General features: G+C 35.9%; 1 protein-coding gene across 1 annotated transcript in view; it reads right to left on the reverse strand.

Moving 5' to 3' along the window:
- Positions 1 to 24,925, reverse strand: part of MYCBP2 (MYC binding protein 2, E3 ubiquitin protein ligase) — a 195,132-nt gene that overhangs the window by 127,572 nt on the left and 42,635 nt on the right. Inside the window, 5 exon segments of the mRNA XM_009332100.1 lie at positions 3,460 to 3,541; positions 3,983 to 4,102; positions 12,959 to 13,066; positions 22,446 to 22,547; positions 24,647 to 24,792. Coding sequence (XP_009330375.1) covers positions 3,460 to 3,541; positions 3,983 to 4,102; positions 12,959 to 13,066; positions 22,446 to 22,547; positions 24,647 to 24,792 — 558 coding nt within the window.

Below are 24,925 nucleotides of genomic sequence, written 5' to 3' on the forward strand. Positions count from 1 at the left end.
CAGTATAACTTCTGTCAATCGCAGGCAGAGTTGTTTATTGTTGGGTTTTTTTTTAAAAAAAAAGGAGATTTTTAGATTTTAGAGGTAACTGGAAGTTTGGTGAAAAGATGTAAATAAGACCTGCACTCCACCGCTGAAGTAAAACAATCAGACAGTGCACCTAGAAACACGGTCCTCTAAAACCGAGAAGACAGAACACATTTTTTTTTCTAGAGGTATTAATAGGATTTAGTCTCTATGCTTTGTCTTCAAATAGAACATAGCTGACTGTCCATGGAAGGTCTGCTCAGTTTTCTACCATGTTGTTGTTGAACCTTCGGAAGCAAAATCACATCAGGATTGTCTTACTTCTGTTGTTCCATTTCTGGAGCTTGACTGCCAGATCATGTGCTTGCTAATGTAGTGCTGAAGTCAACAGTTTGTACAAGAAATGCAGGCAAATTTTGAACAATAACAGAAAGACCCAGGAGTTTTAAGTCCCAGCTTCTTGAGAGAAGCATCAGCAAAAAACAGGCCTTTGCTTACCTGAATACAAGACATGCTATTTTTCACCAAGACTAGATACTGCAAAGCATTTCTTGCTTCCACTGAGTTTCTATCCACCAGCATCTAATTTGAGGAGAATATAAGCAGAGACTGACAAATCCTTCATGTAGTGAATAGCTCATTGACATCTGCCACTGTGGATTTTATAAGAGAAAGCCTACAGAGACTAGTTAAATGGTTCCACCATACTGGTATGGAAAAAATGGCCTCCCAGGAACCAGATCACTTGCATTTTTAAGTGGTCCATCTGTGAATGGCTGAAGTCTTTGCTGGAGAAAAAAAAAAAAACAACAGCACTTGTGCATATTGCTTGTTCCTCCACATCATTTCAGTTCTATTAATGGTTTATTGAGAATCATATCATCCTGTTCATCTGCTGTTTTGTTTGCTTGTGTGCACAAAAAATAGTCGGAAGTCCTTCTAGAGCACACAATATGCCTCATTGCTGCTGAAGTAGGAGGAAGAATTTGTGGTGTTTACCATACTCTAATAGAGGAGTCCAGAATCCCCTTAATTAAGGAGAAAGACATGTCTGGTCAGGTGCGCAGAATTCAAAATAGTTAAGCATTTTCAAGACTTTTTAAAATATAGTCTTACTACTAAATCTTTACACTGCAAGACAGAAGTATCTGAAAGGATAAGTCATCAATCGCTGCCCAGGAACTTCCATCATTGCTTCATCTGGCAATGAAGATGGCTCCCTCAGACGAAAATGAGAGTTCCTGAATTTCCCTGTCAGTTCTTGTTTTCAAGGGCCCCAATATTTAGATATACTAGCTAGGCTGCCTAAATATTACTTCCTTTTTTTTTTTTGTTTCCTCCCCTCTCTCTTTCTCCCAGAAACACAGCAGAGTATCAGTTCCTGGATTCAGAAGATGATGGTCTTCCTGAGGTCAATACAGGCAATGTGACACACTGCATGACTGACATACCACTGACCTGGCTGGAGCTGGCCATCTGAGCACCACTGCGTCCCAACTGAGGTGGAACTCTGCATAAGGATTCCCTGTTTCCTTCTCTGAATCCCTTACTGTGAGGACAGAGGAGAGATCTCTACTTAAAGCTGGAAAAAGAAGTACATCAATGAGGAAATTATCATTTGAATGATGGTGCTAAACAGCAATATAGTACTATAGCCAGTTCTCATGCACAGGACATACTCCAAATATCTTCATGGCTTTTTTCAGACACTCTGTAGGGTCTGTTGTAGAACGATACAAAGGTCAGTGCCAAGTCGCTTGTACCTCCTCAGCTTCTAGGCCTGGTCAAGCGCTATCCTTTGGCACCGGATGTTTCATATTCTCTTCTACGATCTCACTTGGAACTACATTTGGTCTCCATCCAGTTTCTGTCTAAATAAGCAACAGATGTGGGCTTTACTGCCTGAAATTCTGACAGATACAGCAGATAGCTCCGATGCCTTCAGAAAAGCCAAGCGATTTCATCAAAGTTGGAAATAGGAGACAGTAAGTTACCAGTACCATACCAGTATGCCACTGCTGTTTGTACCTCTTCAGTCTTTAAGACAGAAACAGGCCTTAATCTAGCAGTGACTTGACTTGCCAGCTAAAGCAGTTGTAGCTTGGAACAAGTATCCAAGAATCTCCAGGAATGAAAAACAGAGCACTTATCTGTACTGTGGCTCTACCATAGGCTGAAACACAGACTGCATTCACCAGTCCAATGCAAACTGAGTAGAGGTAACAGTTTAGAGACTACCATTAGGCACAGCAGTCAATACAAAGTAACACTTCCAGTAAACTTCCTTCCTTCCTTCCTTCCCTCTCCCCCTTTTGTTTAGTGAATCCAATGAAAGTTTTAAGATGATGAAGATTTCTTCAGAAACTTGACAAAAGAAATGATTTGGAAGTCTCCAAAGAGATTAGGAGGACAGATGTTCAGTAATTTTCATCTCACTGCTACAAGAGAAATGACAGAACTGAAGACAGGTCATGGATGCTCCACTCGGTACACCTTTTACATAAGGATACTGGGCATTACTGGACATACACAACGCCTCAGTGATTCCTACTACTCAAAATCCCGTCTTATGTGTTATGTGTTATATGATATATATACATGCCCAAAGAACAACATTATTGCATTTCCTTTTATGGCAGGACACTGATTTTTTTTATTTTAGTGAGTAGATAATAAGGATGAGATACTAAGCATGAGATTGAGCTTCACATTAAAGACACCTATATTTAATTATCTATGCTCTCACTGTAGTCAATGGAGATCAAGCCCATAAAGTTTACAGAGCTACTGAGCATACCTAGAGTAGATTAAGTAGTGGCTGGTTAGTCAAATAGCTCTCCACACTCTGTTGACTTCTCTATTTCCATTGACCGCAAAGAAAGCACACATCACTCTCATGCTGACATCCAAAATAAGTGTCTACAAAGTGCAGCTGAGACCCAAGCTTAGTGACTTGATTTTGGAGATTAATAATAAACAAAAATGAGATTTTATCATAAATGAACTGCTGTCAATGACGTAACAGAAACAGGTTAATCTAGGTTTACAATATCATACCATCTGAATTATTGCGTATGTAGTATTTTACAGAAATAATGAAATCTTAATGAGATTTCAATGTCATTCTCTCATACATGTAGAGAGAACTGAAGAGACTTTCAAGCATTTCAAACTCAGTTATCAAAGCTATGCTAATCAACTATGCACAGAAGCCTTCATGTATTAAACAAATTACTTATACAGTACAACAGTACTGTTACTGTATCTATATCCAGGGGGTTATGCAGAGTAAGTGCAGAACAAGAGCTTATCAACTTTATTCGGACAATATTTGAGTTTTCACACTTGCTAGCTACAGAGAAACAGAAATTTAGCCACTTTTTATGCAGCAGTACAGCAATACACAATCATGTCCTTTAATTACCAGCTCACCTGGAATTAACATCACCATGTCCAAGTTGCCCATGCTGCCCATATCCAAATGTGTAAACATCACCATTCTCCATCAAAACCACTGAAAAACAAACAAAAAATAAGAATATTTTTCTGACATATGCACGTTAACATGGTACTGCACCAGTGCTGGTTAGCCTTTCTGAGCAGCACACTTAACAATCCCTACTGAAACACTCAGAGATCTATACCAGATTCCACAACCCATCACAGCTAGCATCTCTATGCAGAGCTGGAGCTGTGCCATGCAGGTATTTTCAAATTACTCAAAAATTGCTTAAAAGCTCTGATGTAACTCAATATATGATACTTATAGTCCTTTTCACTATTGAAGGACAGTGTAGTAGGCTACAAAATGAGACTGCAACCTTTTCAGCCTTTAACACACCTGTGTACATCCTTATTGAAAATTAAACAGAAAGCAGTGAAAACACATACAGCAACATTAAAAAAACCAAAAAAAATCCTAAGCTATAATTAACATTGATTTATTTATTTTTACCTGAATGGTGAAATCCACAACTGACTTGCACGGCTCGCAGTTCACAGTCAAAGCGGACAGCCCCTGGTGGATAGGTTGTGATTTTGCTGGCATCCTTCTCACCTCTTTCTCCACTTCCGTCTATAAACAAAACTTATAATTATATCCCATGTCTTCTAGAAGAGTTACATTAGAAGAACGAGTAAAACAAGAAGAGTAAATAACTCCCCACCCCCCCATTCGTAAGGTAGGAGAAAGAACTCACAGAATAGTAAGAGAGACAGCTCAAAATGTGGCATCAAAGTAGATGTGAAAAGATGACAGAAGATCTACTTCTAAACAACCTACTACAAAGTTACACACTGGAAAATATCACATCCTCTAAAGCAGAAACTTCCAGAGAGCACACAAAAATGGCCAGCAAAACAGGAAATTCAAACAGCTTCAGGAGTTTTGCTTAACAACCACCACTTTCACTCTTCAGTAAAATAGCATTATGAAGGAGACAGAAAGCACTGTAGTTAAATTCAATAGGCATAGCCTGGTCTATTTTTTTCAATTACTACTTGTTAAGGATTTTACTTGACTCCAACTTGGCCATATAGCCCTTCAATTACTTATGCAGCTCATTTCTAACAATGCCGACATACTCACTACTAGCACATCTGTTTCCTGTCCGTTTAAGATGCATTTTTAGACATTGTTTCTGTGATTTCTTTTAGTAAGTATGAAGTGCATTATTGGTTCCTAAAGTCAAACTGCTCTTGCATCAGATAAAAGCATTGAAGTGACAAATAAGTGTATTACTTATAAACGTCTTGAAAGCCACTGTCTTCTCCAGAAATCAGAATGTTTGTCATCTAACAATTACAGTACAATTAAATTATATGATCACAAGGTCACAGAGAAAGGTGGTTTCATAATACTAGCAGGAAACCAACATGACAGAGAAATAGACAACATGCTCATCACCATTAAAACACCTATACTTCTGTAGAAAGTGGGCAATGAAAGCTCTAAAGAAAGTGCATTTTCACAATGAAAAATCTCATATATGACTTCAGTCACACTGTGTCTAGCATAGAGAAATGAGAGAAAATACATGAAGTGAAAAATAACTGCACAAAGGAGATTCCATATTCTTTCTATGATAATTCTGACCAATTACTGCTTTATTAACAGAATTGATACAGGGAAACAATTGCTGCTCAAAGTATTCAAGGTGGTGTTAACCTTAGATCTATATTTGTAATTTCTACATGTTTTCCTGAATAATCATTAGTGGAAGTCTGAATTCTGAGACTTCATTATTCATGGTGTGCAGCATAGCACTTACAGACTTACAATTTTTTTAGTCTTAAAATATAATTCTGTTTTTATACATATTGCTCAAACTTTCCTTTTTATTGCATAGAAACTGCTGATACAGTAAAGTAATTTCAGCACTTTTATTACAAACCAGTTTTAACAAATCTTACTGTTCTGGAAATAAAGCTCTTTTCTAGTGATGACTGAGTACAGAAATCATATGAATATGTAGTTTACATCTGTAAAGGAACAGGGCATATAGGTATTAAGTAATGCTTTTGAAGAACTAGGTTTAATAGCGTAGGTAAAGGATCCCTTTGAAAATGTGGGTGCCCTTCATCAAAAACAATTGCACTTGCACTACATGTTGGATGCGCATGAAATGGAGATGTAATAAAGGAACTGTCTGGCTCTAAGAATTGCCATGGGATTTTTGAGGTTTTTCCAACAGCATCAGTTGTGTACTACCAGACTGCATGCACATTAGAAGAAACGTTTCTGAAGGTCTGTCTGCAGCTTTTTTTGTATTAACAACAAAAGCAAATACAAAGAGACAGAACCACTATTTAACAACAACAAAACCCCCTGAAAATACAGAATTCTTCCTCCTAGTCATGTAATTCTGCCTTAACACGTGTCTAGTATTTTAGTTAACAATTTGGCTATTTCTCAAACACAGTACCTTTGAACTTTTTATGCCTACTTTTGCATTAAACTCTACGTGCCAAAGTAATCAAGAGATGGTTCTAAGGGCTAATATTGCCACCAGAATTATTTATTCAGCAAGCAGTCTACTTACTGCTTCCCTCCTTCACACAAGCTTTTCGGACAGGAGCAGAAAAAAGCTAGTTGTTCTGGAAGTCTACGTGTGGCCGCCGTCTCCCCTACTCCCTCAATCACTGATAACTGTCATGAAAAAGGTAAGCTCTCCCACTGTGCAAATGCACTTGAACAGTCACCTGCCAGGAACGCACATGTCCAGTAACTATGTGTCATGGCTGCATGCACTTCCTACAGTGAAATGAACTAGACACACAGCAACCATGTCACCTATGCACAGTCGACTATATTAACAAAATTTAGCAGAAGTTGTATTCTGGTCATGTAACAGTGGCATATCAAGTGATCTGTGGACACCCGAAAAGGTACATGTGCATTTCCTGCCTCATCGTAAGAAAAACATGCTGCTCTTAAGTGCTTCAGCAAGTACTAATAAATAGTTGAGGATTGTTGTTTTCTCAAATGATAAATATGTGATACTGCCTTTAAATAAAAGATGATTCTAGATATATTCCCATGTTTTCCAAAGTCGCAAATGAAAGCATAACACTGTATTACCCTTAAGGAAACACTAAATACTATTGTGCAAGATGTAGAGACAAGTACATTCACATGAAACAAAGTTTGCAATTCCTTATCCGAGAAATAAATATAATTTAAAGAAAAAAATTTTACAGAGTTGGCATTTTCAAATTCCAAAGCTAACTTCTCAAAGCCTTTAAGACTGCAGGAATAGAAGCAACTGACTTCAATACATATCTTACTTTGCTTAAGTGTGAAATTTGCAAACTGAAAAAGGAACTCCTCTCAGCCTTCTTTGTGTGGTTAGTAACCATCTCATGAGTTTTGAATCAGCTGGATCTTTGAACTTGATAAGCACTCTAAAATAATTTATGTGCGGTAAGTACAAAACCCTTGTAACTAAAAAAAGTAAGATTCAGCTAGTCTTGGTTAGGGAAAAAAAAGTCTTTTGACTAAAATATACAAAACTAAATAGAATATCACTACTTACCTTTAGAGCATACTTTTGGGCTATACTGTTTATCTGTATACTCCATTGCATGGCCAATGCATATCATTTTTCTAGCAGCACTAGCCAGGAGAACCAAGTTCTACAGGCTCTTACACTTCGAGATAAGGCTGCAAATAAACTGGGTCATCCCCTTTCTTCTCAGTAGTTTCACAGAGTCAAAATTTTTTTTAGATATGTGAGCGAAAGGTGGATGCAGAAAGCTTATTTGTGCGTGTCTTGAGGAACAATTGTAACTATGGAGATACATGCTTGCTTTTCTTCAAACAATTGTGCACGTATTCATTTCATTAGAAGTAATATCAAAACAACTGTTCCTCAAAGGGAAGCATAGAAAAAAAAAAAAGACTACTGAAGTAGAGACTCTCCTGGTTGAATGAACGGAACCTTGTAAGCAGAGCAAGTTAGTACTTCCAGTGTTCTCCAACTGGACTACCACTGAATAGAAACTCTGACTCTTTCATCTCTCTCAGAGAGAAGAAAGCACCAAGGAAAAGCTCCAAAGTGCTTCCTGCTGTCAACACTGAGGGGTGGGCTCCATGAACAACTTCACAATGATGGGTTTCTATCTTGGTTATCTTATAGTTAGGGAAGGAAAATGAGATAACTGGAAATACAACCAACCAAACCCCCTGCCCCTATTCCTTACAAAATTCTTAACTCCTGAAGACATTTTTTCACTCTCTGAAACATGCTCAAAAGGTCTCTTGGCTGATATTGCTACCACAAAAAAAAAAAGCTGCTTTCCAGGAACGAAGAAAAAAGCTCATTCAGTCTCAACAGCAAGTCAAGTCATAACCTATAAATGAGAGTTCTGCTGGCAAAAAAAAAAACCCCTAACATTGTTACAGAATGGCATCTCGGACCCTTGGTCCAGCCCCAAGGAAAAACATTTTGTTAGCGTTCCTCAGGTGCAGTAAGGGTGATATTTCATTTCTCACTGACCATCTTTGGAGGAGGGAAAAAGTGCTTCTGAAGACGTTAAACGTGTTTCTTCGCCGCACAGATGAAAAGCTTTAACACAATATGACCGTACACAAAAAAAATCTTAGTATAACTGCCTCTTTATACCACATCATTTGCCAACAAATCTATGTTCAGTTCAGCAGTGATTACCCAAACAAAGCATATCAGTCAAGTTACTGGTTAGTGTCTGTGATGTTCAACCCTCACAGGATGTTCTGAATGCCTTAATATTATCTATAGGCTTTATACACAACAACATTACTTGAACAAATCAGCCTGTGACTGCAGCTTCTTGGCTGTCCACCACAGGCTTCAGCTGAAATACCTGTAACCAGTATTATAGCTACAGTGCAGAGGGGAAAGCAACCTACCTCTGGTTGTAAAAATCATCCATCCTATGAGGGCAGAAAAAAAAAGTACGCCTGTTGGATGCTTGAGAGGTTGCTACAGAGCTTACTTGAGCTTATAGGTGAAATTTGATAGGCACAATCACAAGTGCCTAACACTTATGATAATGTGATAATAAACTTGCATTCTAGTTACAAATTCAGTCATAACTGTGTCCTGAATTTTTGTACCCGTATCGGCTTACCTGTTCAGCTCAGCCAAAAAGTAAATGCAAACAGGAATTTACTGGCCAAAGCATTTATTTGATTGTCTGACCTGGATGCAAGCAAAACTGCAACACTGAGCAATGGCAAAGTACATCCATCATCTCCATGTACTTATTCTTCTACGCTATACGAATATAAACCAAAAGAAGTGTATTTGACTGACAGCATGAATTCTTAGGTATTTTCTGTGACCCGTACAGCTTGCCAAATAGAAATGTATGTTTTGGAGGAGCAGAGAGCCACCTCTAGCCTCTTTCCAACAGAGGACTGAAACCACAAAAACTACTTTCAATGTTATCTTCTTAAATTAGGTATTCAGCTTTAATTCACAGGTGGACAAAAAGGCATACATTTATGAGTTACTTTATTCTCTGCAGATACCAAAGGGACCTTATGAAATGACAAGGATAGCTTTTCAAATCATTTAACAAGTGTAACTTCTGGAGTAAGTGATTTAAGTGGTGGGTTTCTTTGAGAGACAAGGAAGCAGCAACAATTTATAAACTCTAGAGAATGAATCAAAGCTCTTATCAATGCTATACTTTATCCACCCATTCAACAGAAGGAATTTCTCCAGCAGTTTCTTCTTCCTCTATCAGCTACTGCTGGTCCTGCTTTGTTTATGATTTGCAATGGTTCACAGGCATAAGTCTCCATTTGCAGTATATGACATGAAGAGTTATTCCTAACCTCTTCAAAATTCTGGGCCACTTCATCTAATTAAATTTAACCCTCCAAAAAGAACTACTGAATGATGGGGAAGAGAGGGGCTGGTTTGAAAAATAAGGAAGTCTGAATAGAGAGACAAAACTCATAATAGCAAAAAAGGTATGTTATAAAGAAAGTCAACTTCGTTATTAGTAATTGTTATTGACAAATTAATATGTGTGACAACACATGACCACAGCTGCTGATTATGTATGCTTGTGAGGTTTGACATACTCTTGCATTCTTCAAGCCTCAAATTCCAAGAAAGTCCCTGTCTGAAGTGTCTCCTTATTGATGGCAACGTGTAAAAACCTAGTAAAGAAAAAGTGGCTCTGGAACAGTTTTGGTGCAACTTTTATCTTCTTGAGCAAAGAGCAAAAGTCTTAAGCAACATCGCTTCAGTTGTGTTTTGAACTTCTTTAAGAACACTTAGCACATGAAAACAAGACTATCAGACTATGGAAATGTCAATATGAAACATATGAAGTCTCCAGTATCATTCACTTCTATTAAGTCTTAGATGTAGGTTTTCATTATCAGCTGTCTTTCTTCACTGAGTGCTTCAAACAACTTTACCCTTCAGATGGTGTATTTTACAGTTAAGAAGTAAATTACAAGTAAATTTTCTTGAACTTCTGATAATTTTGTATTAGCATTTGCAAAATGGTTGATACATAGCTTGTTCCATCCATGCAGGTTCAGCTTCATCTAACCTTTGTCCTTTTGAGGCTATTTGGTTTTATACTGTGCAGAACATTTTTTTCATTGCCACTACTCCCAAATAAAGGAAAACGGTGGCATTTGCTGGCAGAACCTTAATTGACTCAAGGAGCTTACTTTGTTTTTAATTGCTACACAGTTAATTTCTACAGTTGAGAAAATTCTACAGACTTTCATTAATCTTTTTTACTCAGATCCCCAGTGATGAAGTCCATAGGGATTGGAGATGCAGACTGGGAACCCACTACCTCATTAAAGAATGAGGATGAAGCACAAGCTCATTTTTCTTCTTAGTGTCAAACCACTCCATGAATACCAAGAAGGTGGTACCTACTCCTTTCTATCTATATGTGTGATGGAGACACAGACATTGATCAGAAAGATTATGATTGTGCTTAATATGCATCTTTTGTAATAACAAGGACTTTGATATGCAGATGCTATAAATGTGAAATGAGTAGATGACAATGCCAAGCTTTCCAGAAAATGGGTATTTGATGAAGTTGAATGAGTTTTCAACTGGGCAATTCAACAGAAGAATTCCAGAAGTGAAAAACATGTAGATTTGATAATATGTACAAGTACATATCAAATATACTTTTTTAATTAGGCCATAATTGTCAGTCCTGAAGCTGTTCACATTCAAGTTTAAATATCATTGCCAAGAGAAGCTCTGCAGCTGCAAATAGAGAAGCAGGAACAGGTAGCAGCAAGTTTAGTCTGGCCTCATCAGCACTACCAGTTGAAATAAATTTTCCTTGCCCGAAGATTTTGAAGGTCTAGTTGGTATGAGGAGTTACAGACTACTTTAGCAGAAACCTCTGAAGAATGCCAGTTTGGAAAGCATCACATTCAGTGAAACAAAAGAACATGCTGATTTCAATGTTATAGAGTCCTTTTACTGAAATCAACATCCTGCCTCAGATTGCTTGATTATTGCTTTTACATTCTATGTATAGTAAAAGAGGCATGCCTTTTAAAATGAGGTATACTTATCTTTTTCATGATTCCCACCTTCCCCATTACTTTGATAACAACCCACTTCACCAGTTTTCCTTTTACCCTTGGAAGCTCTTCCAGAAGTTATGAGGCATTTCTAGTTTCTAGTGGAATTTATGGTTGTCTTTTGAGAAGCAATCTTCTGAGGCAGAGAAAGGTCTCAAAGTTTACTTGCTCAAAGATGTTACAATCTTCCTTATCTGTTTAGCACGAGACACAAAGAACTAAAAAACTGGATGTTTCTTCGCACACAGCCTTCCTCAAGGAAAAATAAGTGTTCATTTCTACAGAGCATATCTGGCAAAATCTTTCACCACAATACAGACTTTTGCATTGTTCTTACAACTCTGAGAAGCAATGCAAACCTCAAATTGGCACTAATGAATATACTTTTTGTAAGGAGATGCTTGAGCTGAAGTGAGCTCCAACTACTAACACATGCCGAGAAAGTACAGATGTAGGCAGGATGAGCGTACTCCTTTATGCACTTGCCTATGAGGTCAAGGGCTTGCAAGCAGTACAAGTAGCAGTAGTATGCAGCTCAAGAATACTGGTCGTCAGCAAACTGTCACTCAAATGACAGCATGTAGGTTCTGTATGTTTTGTCTTTCAGCATCCAATCTCTCCCAGGGAGATTATGATAGGTTATTCTATTTAATCCATCAAGACTTAAATCTCAGATGATATGTTTTCCAAATAGATTGAATATATGTTATGCAAATACAAAGGATCAGATTCTGCTTTCATTTCCCTAAAATAAACTTGATGATTTCATGATCATGATTATCACACACACACACACTGAAATCATATCCCAAAAGGCTTCAAACTGCCATACAATTTGTTTGCATACATGCCAAATACTACCAATAACTTCCGTTAATTCAGCTGAAATGTGATTCTAACAATTCTTTTCATATTTACCTATTCTTTAAAAAAATAGTTGAAGTGTTCCGGGCCCTCACCATTTTATGAGCTTTCTACTTATATTGATTGGGTCTGTAATCTGTATTTTACATATTTATCCTTTATATATAAATACATATGTACACACACATCTATATATAAATATATGCAAACTACGATCAGATTTGATACATCTCAACTTCAATAAATTCAGTTGAAATTTTTAGTAATATGCTACCTGTTACTAAAAAAATAAATCACTTATATCTAAACAAATTAGACATTTAGAAATTCAAGGTATAATGAATTGGCCTTCCAGACATACAAAAACGTCAGAAATATCAAACACACCTCCTTACTTACATTCTGTAAAGGAACTTTTAACTCAGGAATATTGCAGCATAAAACCTGTGCTTTGATTTGTATTCTCCCTATTCAAAGCTAGTAAAAAGTGTTGTTTATATAATTTTAAATATTTTACTTCTAAAAAAAAAGGCTTGTTAAAAGATAACATGCCTATGAAAAATTTTATGCTAGAATTAACAAGTCTGATATGTTAAAGCAATCACCCCAGATATACAACACACAGGTTCAAAAAAACAACAAATGCAATGCAGCAGTCTGAGTCATTGGAAGGTGCTCAAGTTTCCTACAGTAAAATTAAAGAACCTTAGGAATGAGACAGCATTAGAAATGAGAAGAGACACACAGAAAGACAATGCATATTTCATCAAAAAAAAAAGGAAAGAAAAACAAAGATGATGCAGACTACCAAACATTCACACTTTAAAAAAAAAAAGTCAACATTTAAATGCGTTTTCTTTCTCCTCAGGTAACATGATACTAACAAGAAGAAAGGCAGAACCCATTTTGTGCAGTTCTTTGAAAAGACAGATTCAGCGCATGGAAGAAGTGACTGGGAGGATGGGCTTATTTCCACCCTAGCCAATAAGGAAGACCAAATACCTTTGTGCTTGTCCCGTTTATGCTTTAGCTGTGCTGGATGGGGTCTGATTCTGGCTAGAGCCTGTTCTCGATGGTTCATAAAAATAGGACCAGGAAATACAAGGGGGCCTGAGGAGAAACATTTTGCACATGCATAGGAAAGCTCACAAAATGGAAATAGTGTGTTAAACAAAATTCAAATTAAAAGCAATGAAAAAAATGAATAATAATTATATAATAATCTTGTTTTCCCAAATTCAAAGGGCCCTAAATAAAAGAAAGTTGCCATTTCTTGATATTAAGACCAAAATATAAAGAAACAATAAATATCCCACAGTGACAGCTTTACCTGAACTTGTAAGTATGCAACCGTACTCGAAGCAATGGAAATACAATAGACTCATGCTGGAGTAAAATTTGATAGCAAATAGCCATTACTGTCTTTAATAGTTAAAACGATTAATTATCACGCCTTACATCCTACAACATTACTAATTACAAATACTAATTTGGAACAATATCATCATATCAATGCTAAATTGAAAAAACATTACCATACAACTGTTTGTAATTACCATATTTAAAATGCAGTTATCACTTATAAGGAAAATAGCTATCCAAAAACACCTGTTCCATGAAGAAAATTATTCAAATCATATGATTTTTTTCTTATCCACTTACTAATTTTGAAATCTCTTTAAGTTATTTTTAAAGTATTTCCCATTTATGTAAAGGTCTTCAAGAGAAGATCTGTATTTGAAGAAAGCAATGATGTATGTATTTAAAATTTTCTCCAGACCACTTTTTCTTTTTAAAATCTAGACCCAAGCAGTGCTATATTAAGCTTAATTGAGGCTGATTATATATAGGGCACGGACCAGCAATTTGTTCCTTAAAACTGCATTTTCCCCTCTATTTTAAAGGTTAAGCATGCCACCAAGAATTTCTTTGGAGGCATCTCCTTCTTCCGGAAGTCTCACATTCAATGGAAACCATGAATCAGGAGCAGCTAATTCTGCCAAGTGCTACTCTCGCCATTCCACAGGTTCCCAGACCCAGTCCTTACATGGACTTTCAAAACAAAACAAAACAACAAAACACCCCAAATCAGGCTTTGTGTCATGTTATAAACAGCTCATGTGAAACTCTGAAAACAAGTGTTCCTCCTCCTTCCCCAAAATCATTGATACTCTATTTCCTTAGCTGAACTTTATTGACAAGTCAACTGGCTAACTTTTCATAAATGCCCATTGTCTCAGGTTTCCTGCTGTCAGCTTTAGTCCATCAGTTCCTTCACTAATAGTAAACAGTACGAAAAGAAATTTAAGTGGAAGTTAGGCCAAATCTATCTAGCTTTAGAACCTTCAGATGAAGAAACTTGTCTTCACATAAAGAAGTGTGTGACTTAAAATTCCCTAATTTTAACATTAACTTAAAAAAAGAAAATTAAAAATGTTTTAAAAATCCACTACTGCCTTTCCCCTTAGCTTTGAGATTCATATATGTGTTAGCTAATATAATGGCCAGAAACCTCATTAATCATGTATGTTTGCACACATAGCATAGATTTTTTGTTTTGGTTCTGCTGTATTTATCTGGACTCTCTTTATCCCAGAATCCCCTTGTTAATTAAGAACTTCTTCTGATGATCGAGGATCTTTATTTTCTTTTGCTTTACCTTCATCTTTCAGATTCTTCCTTTAATTGTCTTGCTATTGCTCCCACTTTTCAGAGTCTTCTCTCAACTGGAGCTTCCATTTAATAGATACATTTTTGGTAAAGATTACTTTCTGCCAGGGCGCTTGCTGTGTTTAATATCCTACTCCCCAGTGTTTAGACTTACACAAAAAATGATACCATGCTTTCCCTCTTTCCAAGTTGGAGGGGAGATACTGAGGAGTATACTGAGGCAGACCAGGAAAAGGCAAGAAAGGATAGAGAGATGAATGACAAGCAGATTATGAAAGCTAAAAATGTTTGAGGGACAAAAGATACAGGGGAAAGCTGGATGAAGAACAGGAGAAAATAAGGAGGAAAAAAAAGAAAAAAGAAAAACAGGAAAAAATAATGGAACTTGCTTACTGAGAAGTTCCTAATGAAATGAAAAGCCCAAGAAATGGAAAATGGACATGACTATGACAAAAGTGAAACGCAGATTAGAAAAGTTGCAAAAAGAGATGCAAGGACTGCAAAGAGTGCGGCTTGAAGCGTGTGGATCTAAGATACTTGTGGGTGATCAAACAGAAGATGTGATCTCTAGATAACTTAGGTAAAAAATTCTGAAGTTCCAGAAAATGACTGCACAACAAACAGCCCAGGGGGCGAGACACAGCCCTGAAGGCAGCCTTTGGCATTTTAGTGCTAAGAGCAAAGATGGCAAAAAAGAGAGGATTTCAGGAGGACAGAAGGAAGTGAAGTACGTTAGGGTGAGTAAAAGAACTACAGGATATTTGGGAGATAGAGAACGTTTAGGAAGCACAAAAGGCTGTCAGCTCCATCATGGTGCTAGCACACGGCTGCCTTTAGTTGCCAAGCCACTCATCTGAATTACACTTCCCTAATCAAGATGAGAACTCTGTATATGTACCTAGCCTTCTGACCAAAGCAGGATTTGTCTTTGCTTCTGGATATTCCTGTATACTCTACATTCCCACCCATTACGTAAAGAACCTGAATCCAAAATAAAGTTAAATGCAATATACCTCCATTTCATAATAATTTGTATCCAATCCATGTAACAGCGTGTGCAAGTCTATCATCCTCTTTGGCTTTTTATGCATGCTAAATCTGTAGCACAATCATAATATGATAGGAAATATCTACATTTTGATTACATTACGATGCCTGCGTGTTCAGTCATGTGCTGGCACAATGTAAAGTACTTCCTCTCCCTCCAAAATAACACCACAGGAAACAAAACACTAGAACAATTCGTATACACCATATCTGCTCTCTGCTTACATCTGAGGTTGCCTGTACAAAGGGAGCAGAGTTTAGGTACTATGAATTATTCTGGTGGAACAATTCAGCCAAACATTAGACACTTCCTTTATTTTGTTTTAAAATGCCTGCAGACTATTATTTGAAAAACTCTTCTAGAAGCCTCTAACATAGAACTACAGGGGGAATAACAACTTATTACTATTCTCAGTTATTTCAGTAGCTCAAGTTACAGAGATAAGCAAAGGAGAGTCACTGGTAGGCTGTACTGCTGCTATTTTAAATCAGTTGCTATATGATGCAAAATGACATTCACTCTCTCCCTTTATTTTTTATAGAATGTTTTTCCATAGCTAAGCTGTGAGGCTAAATATCCTTAGCCTAGGAAATACCAAGATTAGTTTTTCTTTCTTGGTCCTGCAGGATCCAGGCCTTTCAAGATGGACTTTGTCTGGCAGTGAATTAAGAGCATAAAGGAAAAAACCATTTATCCACAGAAATAATTTCATTTTCTAGCAAAATAGAACACATTTATCAAATAATGCAGTGGACTACAGGAAAACATAGCACAATTAATATCATCCTACATGCACTTACATGCTTTTGCATTCTTGGCCATCCAAGCACTTAGGTAGAACTATCAAAGAGTTTACTATTTGATTTTAATTTCTATTACACATATTTTCATTTCTTCTAGTACCTTTCCCTAAACAAATGCTATTTGGCAAGCTGTGATTACAGAAGAATGAACTCAATGATCTCAAATGGTGACTTCTATACCAGTGCACTGAATGTAGCAGGCTACCTGAAAAAACAGTACACAACCACACAATTAAAGATTGTATCATAAGGAACATACAAAAGCAGTATAAATTAAGGTTGCATAGGAAACTCCTAGGTTGGATGGCACTTTATGCTGTAAAACCCTATTTTGGGCTTCTGGAATACTTGTAAGAGAAAAAACAGACAGGTGGGTTTTTTGGTTTTGTTTTTTAATAGTAAAATAGGGAGGCAAACGCCTAATATAGAAAAACAGTTATTTAATAGGTCAACAGGTGGTAAATTTTAAAGAAAAATATTTCAGAAAATGAAATTGGAAAGAAATGCTTACTTTCAGTTCCACTAAAAGTGGAAAACTTTATACTGAGATAATGTCCCACCTCTATGGCCTTAAGGGAAACAAAAAAACTTAATATTCCTATGAGGCAGGGATAATAGATAAGGTGCACATTCTTTAAAATTGTATTTTTCAGACTGTGAGTAGCAATTTATTATTATGGCAGAAATATTCACGGAGAATGTCACTGTGCCGTGCAGGCAACTAAGGTTAATTGCATTTTGCTTCTTTTGTTCAAAACACTGAAAATAAAAACAGGATACATGCCTCTTCCTGTGTTCTTAAAGCTCTTTTCTACTGACACTTAAATTGTACAAATCAGATGTGGAAGAAAAGTTATTAGGGCTTTTAATAGGGGAAAAAGAGATGCAGGCTAGCAGATACAAGCATGCAGGGCAATTTGGGTGTGATAGAGAATGAAATGGAAGTTTTATGATAATCATAATTTTGACACTTTCTTTTGTATACTTGACTTTATATAAATAGTTAAATAAATGTGAAAATATTTATATATAAATTATATATAAAAATATATTTCTATAAATGTATATAAACACATAAGGTAAATTAAAACACTAAATATAAACCAGAACTGTTCTCATTGAGTCTACTGCAAATCTGAGTTCTAAAACTATAATAGAAATATAAATATTTCTACTTTAAAAATAATTTTATTAACAATAATCACCTCTTTCAGACAGAAATCACAAATTCAAGTACAACAATGTAATTTCACAAAATCATACCTGCTGGTTAAGGACAAAAACCTACAGCTTTCTCTTGAAAGCATTCTTAAACAGAAAGTCATGTATGGATTTGATATTGTTTCAAGTAAAAAGGGTTTTTTTATTTGTTTAAAGAAACCTTGAAACAAATAAAAATAACCTCCAGGTCCTGAAAGCATCAAAATAAATATTTAACTAAAACTACAGAAAGAAGCTGCACTAATATTTAATGAAAAATATTGCATTTGAATATAGTTATGCTGTATATTTAGGTGCATATTCAGCAATGAACACAGAATACTGTTACTGACAAACTGATTCCAAGCTAACAGTGGCGTGGGCAGATGTTAAACAAGATTTATATGATACTCAGCCTACCACAGTAAAACTAATTACTGAATCAGTTACACTTCAGAAAAATCAAAAATCGCCCAAATACAAGCAGCCTCAGATAATATTGCCTTAATACACAGCAGTTTTGACTAAAATTAATCAGTTTCCTGTGGGGTTTTTTTGTTGTTCCAAGTAGAGTAAGATTGAAAGAAAATCATTTTCCCTTTCTGTAAGGGCACCAAAAGCTAAACCTTGGTTAATTACACACCAAATCTGCATCTCAGCAATGATTATCTAAAGGTTTTTACATCATATGCTAAGAAAGAGAAGTAGTGAAATACCAGTGAACCACGAGACCATTTATTATCACCATATTGAGTTATTTCTGTATTTTTTAGCTTGTTAAATAGTTTGTTTAAAAAGCTATTTTTACATTCTCGCAGCCTTCTGAAAAACACAGAATTATCTCTAAGCGATAAATTGAAACCTTTGACTACTTCTAAACTCTATTACTTCAAATATCAATCTGAAAAAGTTCCAGGAACAGCTTTCAAGATTAGCTCACTCAGTAAATCGTAATCTTAGGTTCATTACATCAGTTGTACAATGTGGCCCAGGGATTTCTGTAATCCATTAGGGCATAATTTAATGCCCCCCAGACTAAAAAAATTGGTGTCTGATAGGAAAGGAAAAATAATCTAACCGTGTTCTGCACATTCTAACATACAAAAGTTCCTCTTTACCACAGAAAAGAGTAAAGTGCAACTACTTCTATGCTCACCTCCCACCACTCCCGTCAAGCTCTAAACCGGCTTGAAAAACAAACATTTCTTCGTATGGTGGATCAGCCCCTTCACTTCTCACCAGAACTTGAGAGACAGTGAAAAGCTGAGAAACATCCATCAATGATTATGTTGGGAAATTATGATTTAGCATAGAAGCTGTGATGAATACAGCTGAGTATTTCTCAAGAGGTCATACACCAGACTCAAAAATGTTGAATTGATTTTGAGCCCTCTTCACTGCTTTTGCGATAGCCATTAAGCTAGAAGCAGAAAGAAGCAGCTGAGTGAAGTAGCTCTACCACTGTCACAGAAAAGAAGCAGAAATGGTCACCTGAACACACTGTACGTACTTGTTGCACTGAAAAGAGCAAAGAAATATAACCAATATTAAGAAATAATAGATTTATTATCCCAAACTGAAACACTTTTTTCCACTGTTAATTTTAAGGATCTAATTTGTCACGAAAATAAAATTTCTTTCTTGAGTGAAGCAACACAAATAACTGGTTCTAAACATAAAAATTATTTACTGGTTATAATTCTGTCATAGCAAATATAATCTAATCTGCTGTGACTGTCATTTCAAGATAAAAAACAAAGAAATCTTCAGCATAAGCATCTAAATTTTCTGAAGTTACTTACCACTCAACGTGGTGCTGCTGAACAGCATATATACAGGTCCCTTACAACAGTAGCAGGCTACTTTGACTTGGAAGATGTTTGAGAGATTAGTTAATTGCTCTTGATTGAAAACATAGCAACATTTAACTAGGCCACTGATATTGTAGCTATTAATGACAACTACTTCTCCTTCCCAGAATATTGAAATTCATACTTTATATTTGCAGACAAATGCAAATAAAGATGAGCATACTCATCTTCTTCCGTACAAGAGACCACAACTGACCTCGTGAAGGAGTTAAATGATTGTCATACCTGTAGACATAACCATCACCTTCTCCCTTAATTCAAGTGGACCACTGGGACATCTTTTTAAATCAGAGGTCACTGTAACAGGACTAAATTTGGAGCTTTGGTAAAGAAGCACAAACAATTAGACCACTTAAAAACCTGCAGTGTGGAAACCAGTATACTTCCAGCACTTGTGCTCTTACACCTCTGTCCTAAACTTTACTCCTATTTCAACACATTCAGTGGGCAAATGAGTGGAAGGTTTCTTTGCAATTTTTTGTTTTTTCTTCTTGCTTGTTTTAGGAATGAAATATTCCTATATTTACTTAAAAAGCTTTCATAGTCCTCTTGTTTTTAAGATATTCAAGATCTACTGAAAATATGTGTATTGAATAAAGGCCACCAATTGTAACTAAAGAGTGATCAGCGATATTCAGTGATGGATCCTGTTCTTGACTATCAAAAACATTCTTTGTTTGTCACTGATCTGGCACAAAAGAACAAAAGCCACACATTAATACACGACAACCCAGAAATCATAATCCTGACAAACAAAACACTGTGTACCTGAAGAAAAGACCTTAACAGAGCTAATCTGGCCTTTAACTGACTAAGCAACGTTTTCAGAAAAGTGAAAGGTTGAAACCTTTCTTTGGATCTCTAAATAGCTGTTTCATTAGCAAGGATTTGTTCAGTTACATACGCACAAATACTAGAATGTTTTGGGAAAACTAAGCAGGGTGCCTATTCTTTTTAACATTAGTATAACTAAGTTTTTTCAGGTTGCAAAACCTTTTGCACTGCAAAATGAACATCTAGTAGATTATTTAAATGTTCTTGGTCTCTCATGAAAAGAGCAGCATCATAAGACTTCTCAAGAATGGTGGTATTCTTTCCACCAACTCATGGAAAATTGCAGCATTTGGATGGAGAAGCAACAAAACTCCAACTTTTTAATCTGATTATGTAAATCAAGATTGATTATAAAATCAAATTTTCATACCTGATTATGTAAATCAAGATCTCTAAGTATTTGTGAAACACTATTCCCAGCTTTATCACATAAGTCATTCTGAACTGAAACAGGAGATTAGTCTCCAACCTTTCCAGCTAGACATACCCACTACCTCCAGTAGCCAAATAGGTATAGAATTTCAATGTTCTTTTGATACAGAATATAATATGGATGTGTGCAACAAACTGGCCAGCAGTATCTTTTTAGCTACAGTCCCTATGCACCTATCAAACCAACAATAACAACGCATTCCTGATATTGATCACCTGAGACGCTGTTAGATCCAAAACATTCTTTGTTTTTGTTTAGAGAGACAGATGGCATACAAAAGGGATAAGCTGCCCTGGTTCTACTTCTAATCACAGAAATGGAAGCCAACTGAAATGTTTCTCTGCTGCTCTTTTTTTTTTTCTTTTTTTTTTTTTTTCTTCCAACTGAAATTTACCTCCCAGCTCTGTCATCATTACCTTTCTGGGCTGAACAGCAGCAGCATTCAATAATATCTGGGCATTCAATAAGGATTTAAGAAAAAAAGATTGCTAGCTGTACCTAATATTTGCCAGCAGTATGCAATGCAGCTCCAACATGACCTAGACAAAGGAAAAAAAAAAGGCTTCCCCTCTCCATCTCACAGCTAAAATTAACCACAAAGATTCAAAGAAAAATAAATATTCCATCCTTTTGCACATGCATAGGAAATTATAAGCTTTCTCCTTCTTGTTACTCCTTATTTGTGGTAAAACCAGTAATTTCTTACATGCAAGTGAAATAAAGGCACAATTTGCCCCACAAGGTTCACTGGCATTGAGTCTAGGAACTAAGTTAGATCACAATGCGCATTTTGTATCTGAGCAAAAACAGTATCTAATTTAACACAGCAGGAACTTGGAGCACAAAATTCCAATAAAGTTGTTCCTCAACACACAATAATCTTACCAACCACATCATCATGCTTCACTAAAATATTATATCAGTCTAAAACTCTCAACTTCAATTATTTACCAGATTAAGACACAGAGGTATTTTAAAACAAGAGGAGTACTGAAAACCTGTTAAAGTACATACTGTTTGTGTGGAAAATCAACAATAATTCCTGAGGTAGATAATACACAAGGCAAGAAAATTTTGAAATGACGCAGTGTTTTATTTTTTTAATTCAGTCAGCGTGTCAATTTTTTCATGTTATTCAAATATAGAAAAGTTCATTTTATAAAACAAGAAATTCTGCTTATTATTATACAACAGAAATTCAATAATGTATAATAATAATAATTAAATAATTCATATTATGGCTATCTAGCACTGGACAGGCTTGCAGTCATTTCAACTCTTCATATAAAAAGGCATATAAACTCTCCATATAAAAAAAGTTTTAGCATCTACATTTTAAAAAACTATTATTCAACCAGGAAACAGCAAAAAATGAAAAGTAACTATATGAAAGTGATATAAAATGCTACTCTTCACCATTAAAATTGTGATTCTTATGAGCAGACTTTGTTAAACATACCATTTTCCAAATGCATGCTAAATAACATAAGCTAGCTATTTAGGTTAAGATTTTTGTGTGGTTACTGTATTGGCTCACCAGAGCAGAACTAATTAACTTTCATTCTGAGAAAACAGACTAAGAAGTTTGCTTAAACTATTCAAGCCTCTCATTAATAAGAAAGTCACTTACCTCTTCCCTCTTCCAATCTATGTCTCCTATTTACACGTTGCCGCTTTTCTTCTTGCCGTAACTGAAGGTGTTCTTCAATATTAACTCCAGGAACAGGGACAGCTACATAGATTAAGAAAATAAAATATACAAAACTATCTTTAAAAATTGTTATGATGGTAATAAACCCTAGAAGGAGTTATGTAAATGAAAACTGAAGCCTACTTACTATCTGCTCTTTGTATGGCTCTGACACAGTATTTAGAAATAAAGAAGTTGAGTAAATTTGGAGAAGAGTTTTAGGCCCTCTCTCTAAATTTCTTGGTTTTCATGAAGCTGCCACAATTCCAACATCACTGAACAGTATTTAGTACTTTCTTTCTATTAGGCATATACATATTTATATTTAATTACATGTTGTCATGGTTATCTCAATTTTTCCCCAAAAAGTTTCAGAAAGGATTATTAATAAAACAAGCATAAAATTGCTTATATATTTTAAAAGCGTTTTAAACAGATATTTTTTAGTTTAAGAATGCTTTACCTACTATATGCTCTGTGCTTACCAAGAAGCATGCAATTACTTCAATGCATGTATACATCTGTATGTAAATCCGACTTATTTACCAAACTAGCTAATTTAATAGGAATTTGAAACAAACTGATAAGCACTTTTTAAAACAGAAAACATGACTTGAATGAACGCAACAATAAAACTACTATAAGCACTACCTTTTCCAATGTTTTTTCAGCAAATTGCAACAACCTAAAAAAATACACCTTGTCCCCAGTATCAGACAAAAATTCCACCTGGAAGCACTGTCACTTTTCTCCAGACAAATGCGGTCAACCAGTTCAACGCCCTCACCTCAAACTGTGCCAAGCCCAACACAGGACCAAGAGCTGTTGTCTATCCTGCTAGCAGAGGAGTTAGCAAAGCAGAGGTTAGCACAAAAACCGTTAACTCCTCCCTGGTCATGCACGAGAATAGAGCTGTGAAGCAGAGCTGCTATTGCCACATTCGCCATCAGTATAAACCTAACTTCCGTGATAGCCATATACAAGCAAATTACATTTAAAAATATCTGTATGGAAGTATCAGGACTGCACAGTGATCTTATTTGGGGTTCTTAGTGTTAACTTATCAAGAGAACCACTTCTAGTTTCTATTTAACTTCTGCTTGGGGAAAAAAATCCCACAAAGTGCAGCATATAATTTTCTATTATTACTCTTCCCTCCCCCCCGCCCCCAATAAATTGGTGAGATGTATAAATATTTTAAGTCACGTGTCTGATTATTTTATGGTCCTTTTCTATACCAGATTCTATAACCATACATCCATGCAGGATTAAGGGCTCTATGTACATCTAAATATATAAAAAAAAGTAAGGAAGGAAAGTCTAATCTCCAAAAACCTATAACTGCCCAGCTGTAAGTACAGAGAATACCATATTAAAAATGCTGTGATAACAGATCCTACAAGGCAAGATCCCAAACTGTATTTTCCAATAATCATACCAGTTGGTATTTTTCCCCTAAGGTGGGTTTTTTGGGGGAGGGGTGGGTGGGAGGTGTTTTGTATATTTTGTTTTTTTAAAGTAATTTCCACATTCCTGGCAGCTCCTTTTCTCTGAAAATTTCTAAGAGAAGAAAGAAAAAAGTTTTCAAGAAACAATATTCCCCATCTTTTATGTGACTGCAAAAAACCCTGAGAAAAAGATTATAGAAAAATTTTCAGGCTATCAAAAAAGGACAAGAACAACTTTGTAGTATCAGCATTAGTATCATAACCACACAGGTCAAAATGGCATACGTCTATAGTAAGGGCAAGTTTAAAATATTTCACTTACCAGAATGATCCCACTTTGCTATATCACCAATAAATAAATCTGCCTGATAAGCAACATTTTATACATTTTAACAACATTATACTAAAACTGCCCTGTAAGTCTAGAAGTTCAGTAATTTGATTGGAAAGAAAGAACTACATTACTTGAAGATACAAAGCTTCATCATACAGAAGAATCAAAATACTAACCGAAATATTAACTGAAAAGAACAAACCTATTTCTAAAGTAACCTGTTACTCCAATTCAAGTTTCAAAAGTCAGCAGTGTGATTGAGTTTATTAAAGAGTGTAAACAGATATACTGAGGGAAAAAACAAAAGGTGCAGTAAGAAAGAAAATTAAAAGCCGTTTTGCTAATCTCACATCACTTACCCAGCAAGAGATCTAAAGGTATCATCTCTTTTACAGCATCGAGGATTCCTCTTTGCCTTGCTTCCTGGCCATCCAGTTCTCTAGCACACGCCTTGCAGCAGCCACATACAGCACAGCCCGACTCACCTGAGCCACAGCCACAGATTCTGCAGCAAACAGAGTTGCTTTATCACTATCTTTTATTTTCGTGCATTAGTGATGCCTTGGTAATTAAAACATATGTTATTAGTTTGTTCTATCTGCAGGCATGTAATTTTTCCTGCAATAAACAGAAAGTAT

Source organism: Pygoscelis adeliae, unplaced genomic scaffold (assembly GCF_000699105.1).
Source record: "Pygoscelis adeliae isolate BGI_AS28 unplaced genomic scaffold, ASM69910v1 Scaffold98, whole genome shotgun sequence".
NCBI classification, from domain to species: Eukaryota; Metazoa; Chordata; class Aves; order Sphenisciformes; family Spheniscidae; genus Pygoscelis; species Pygoscelis adeliae.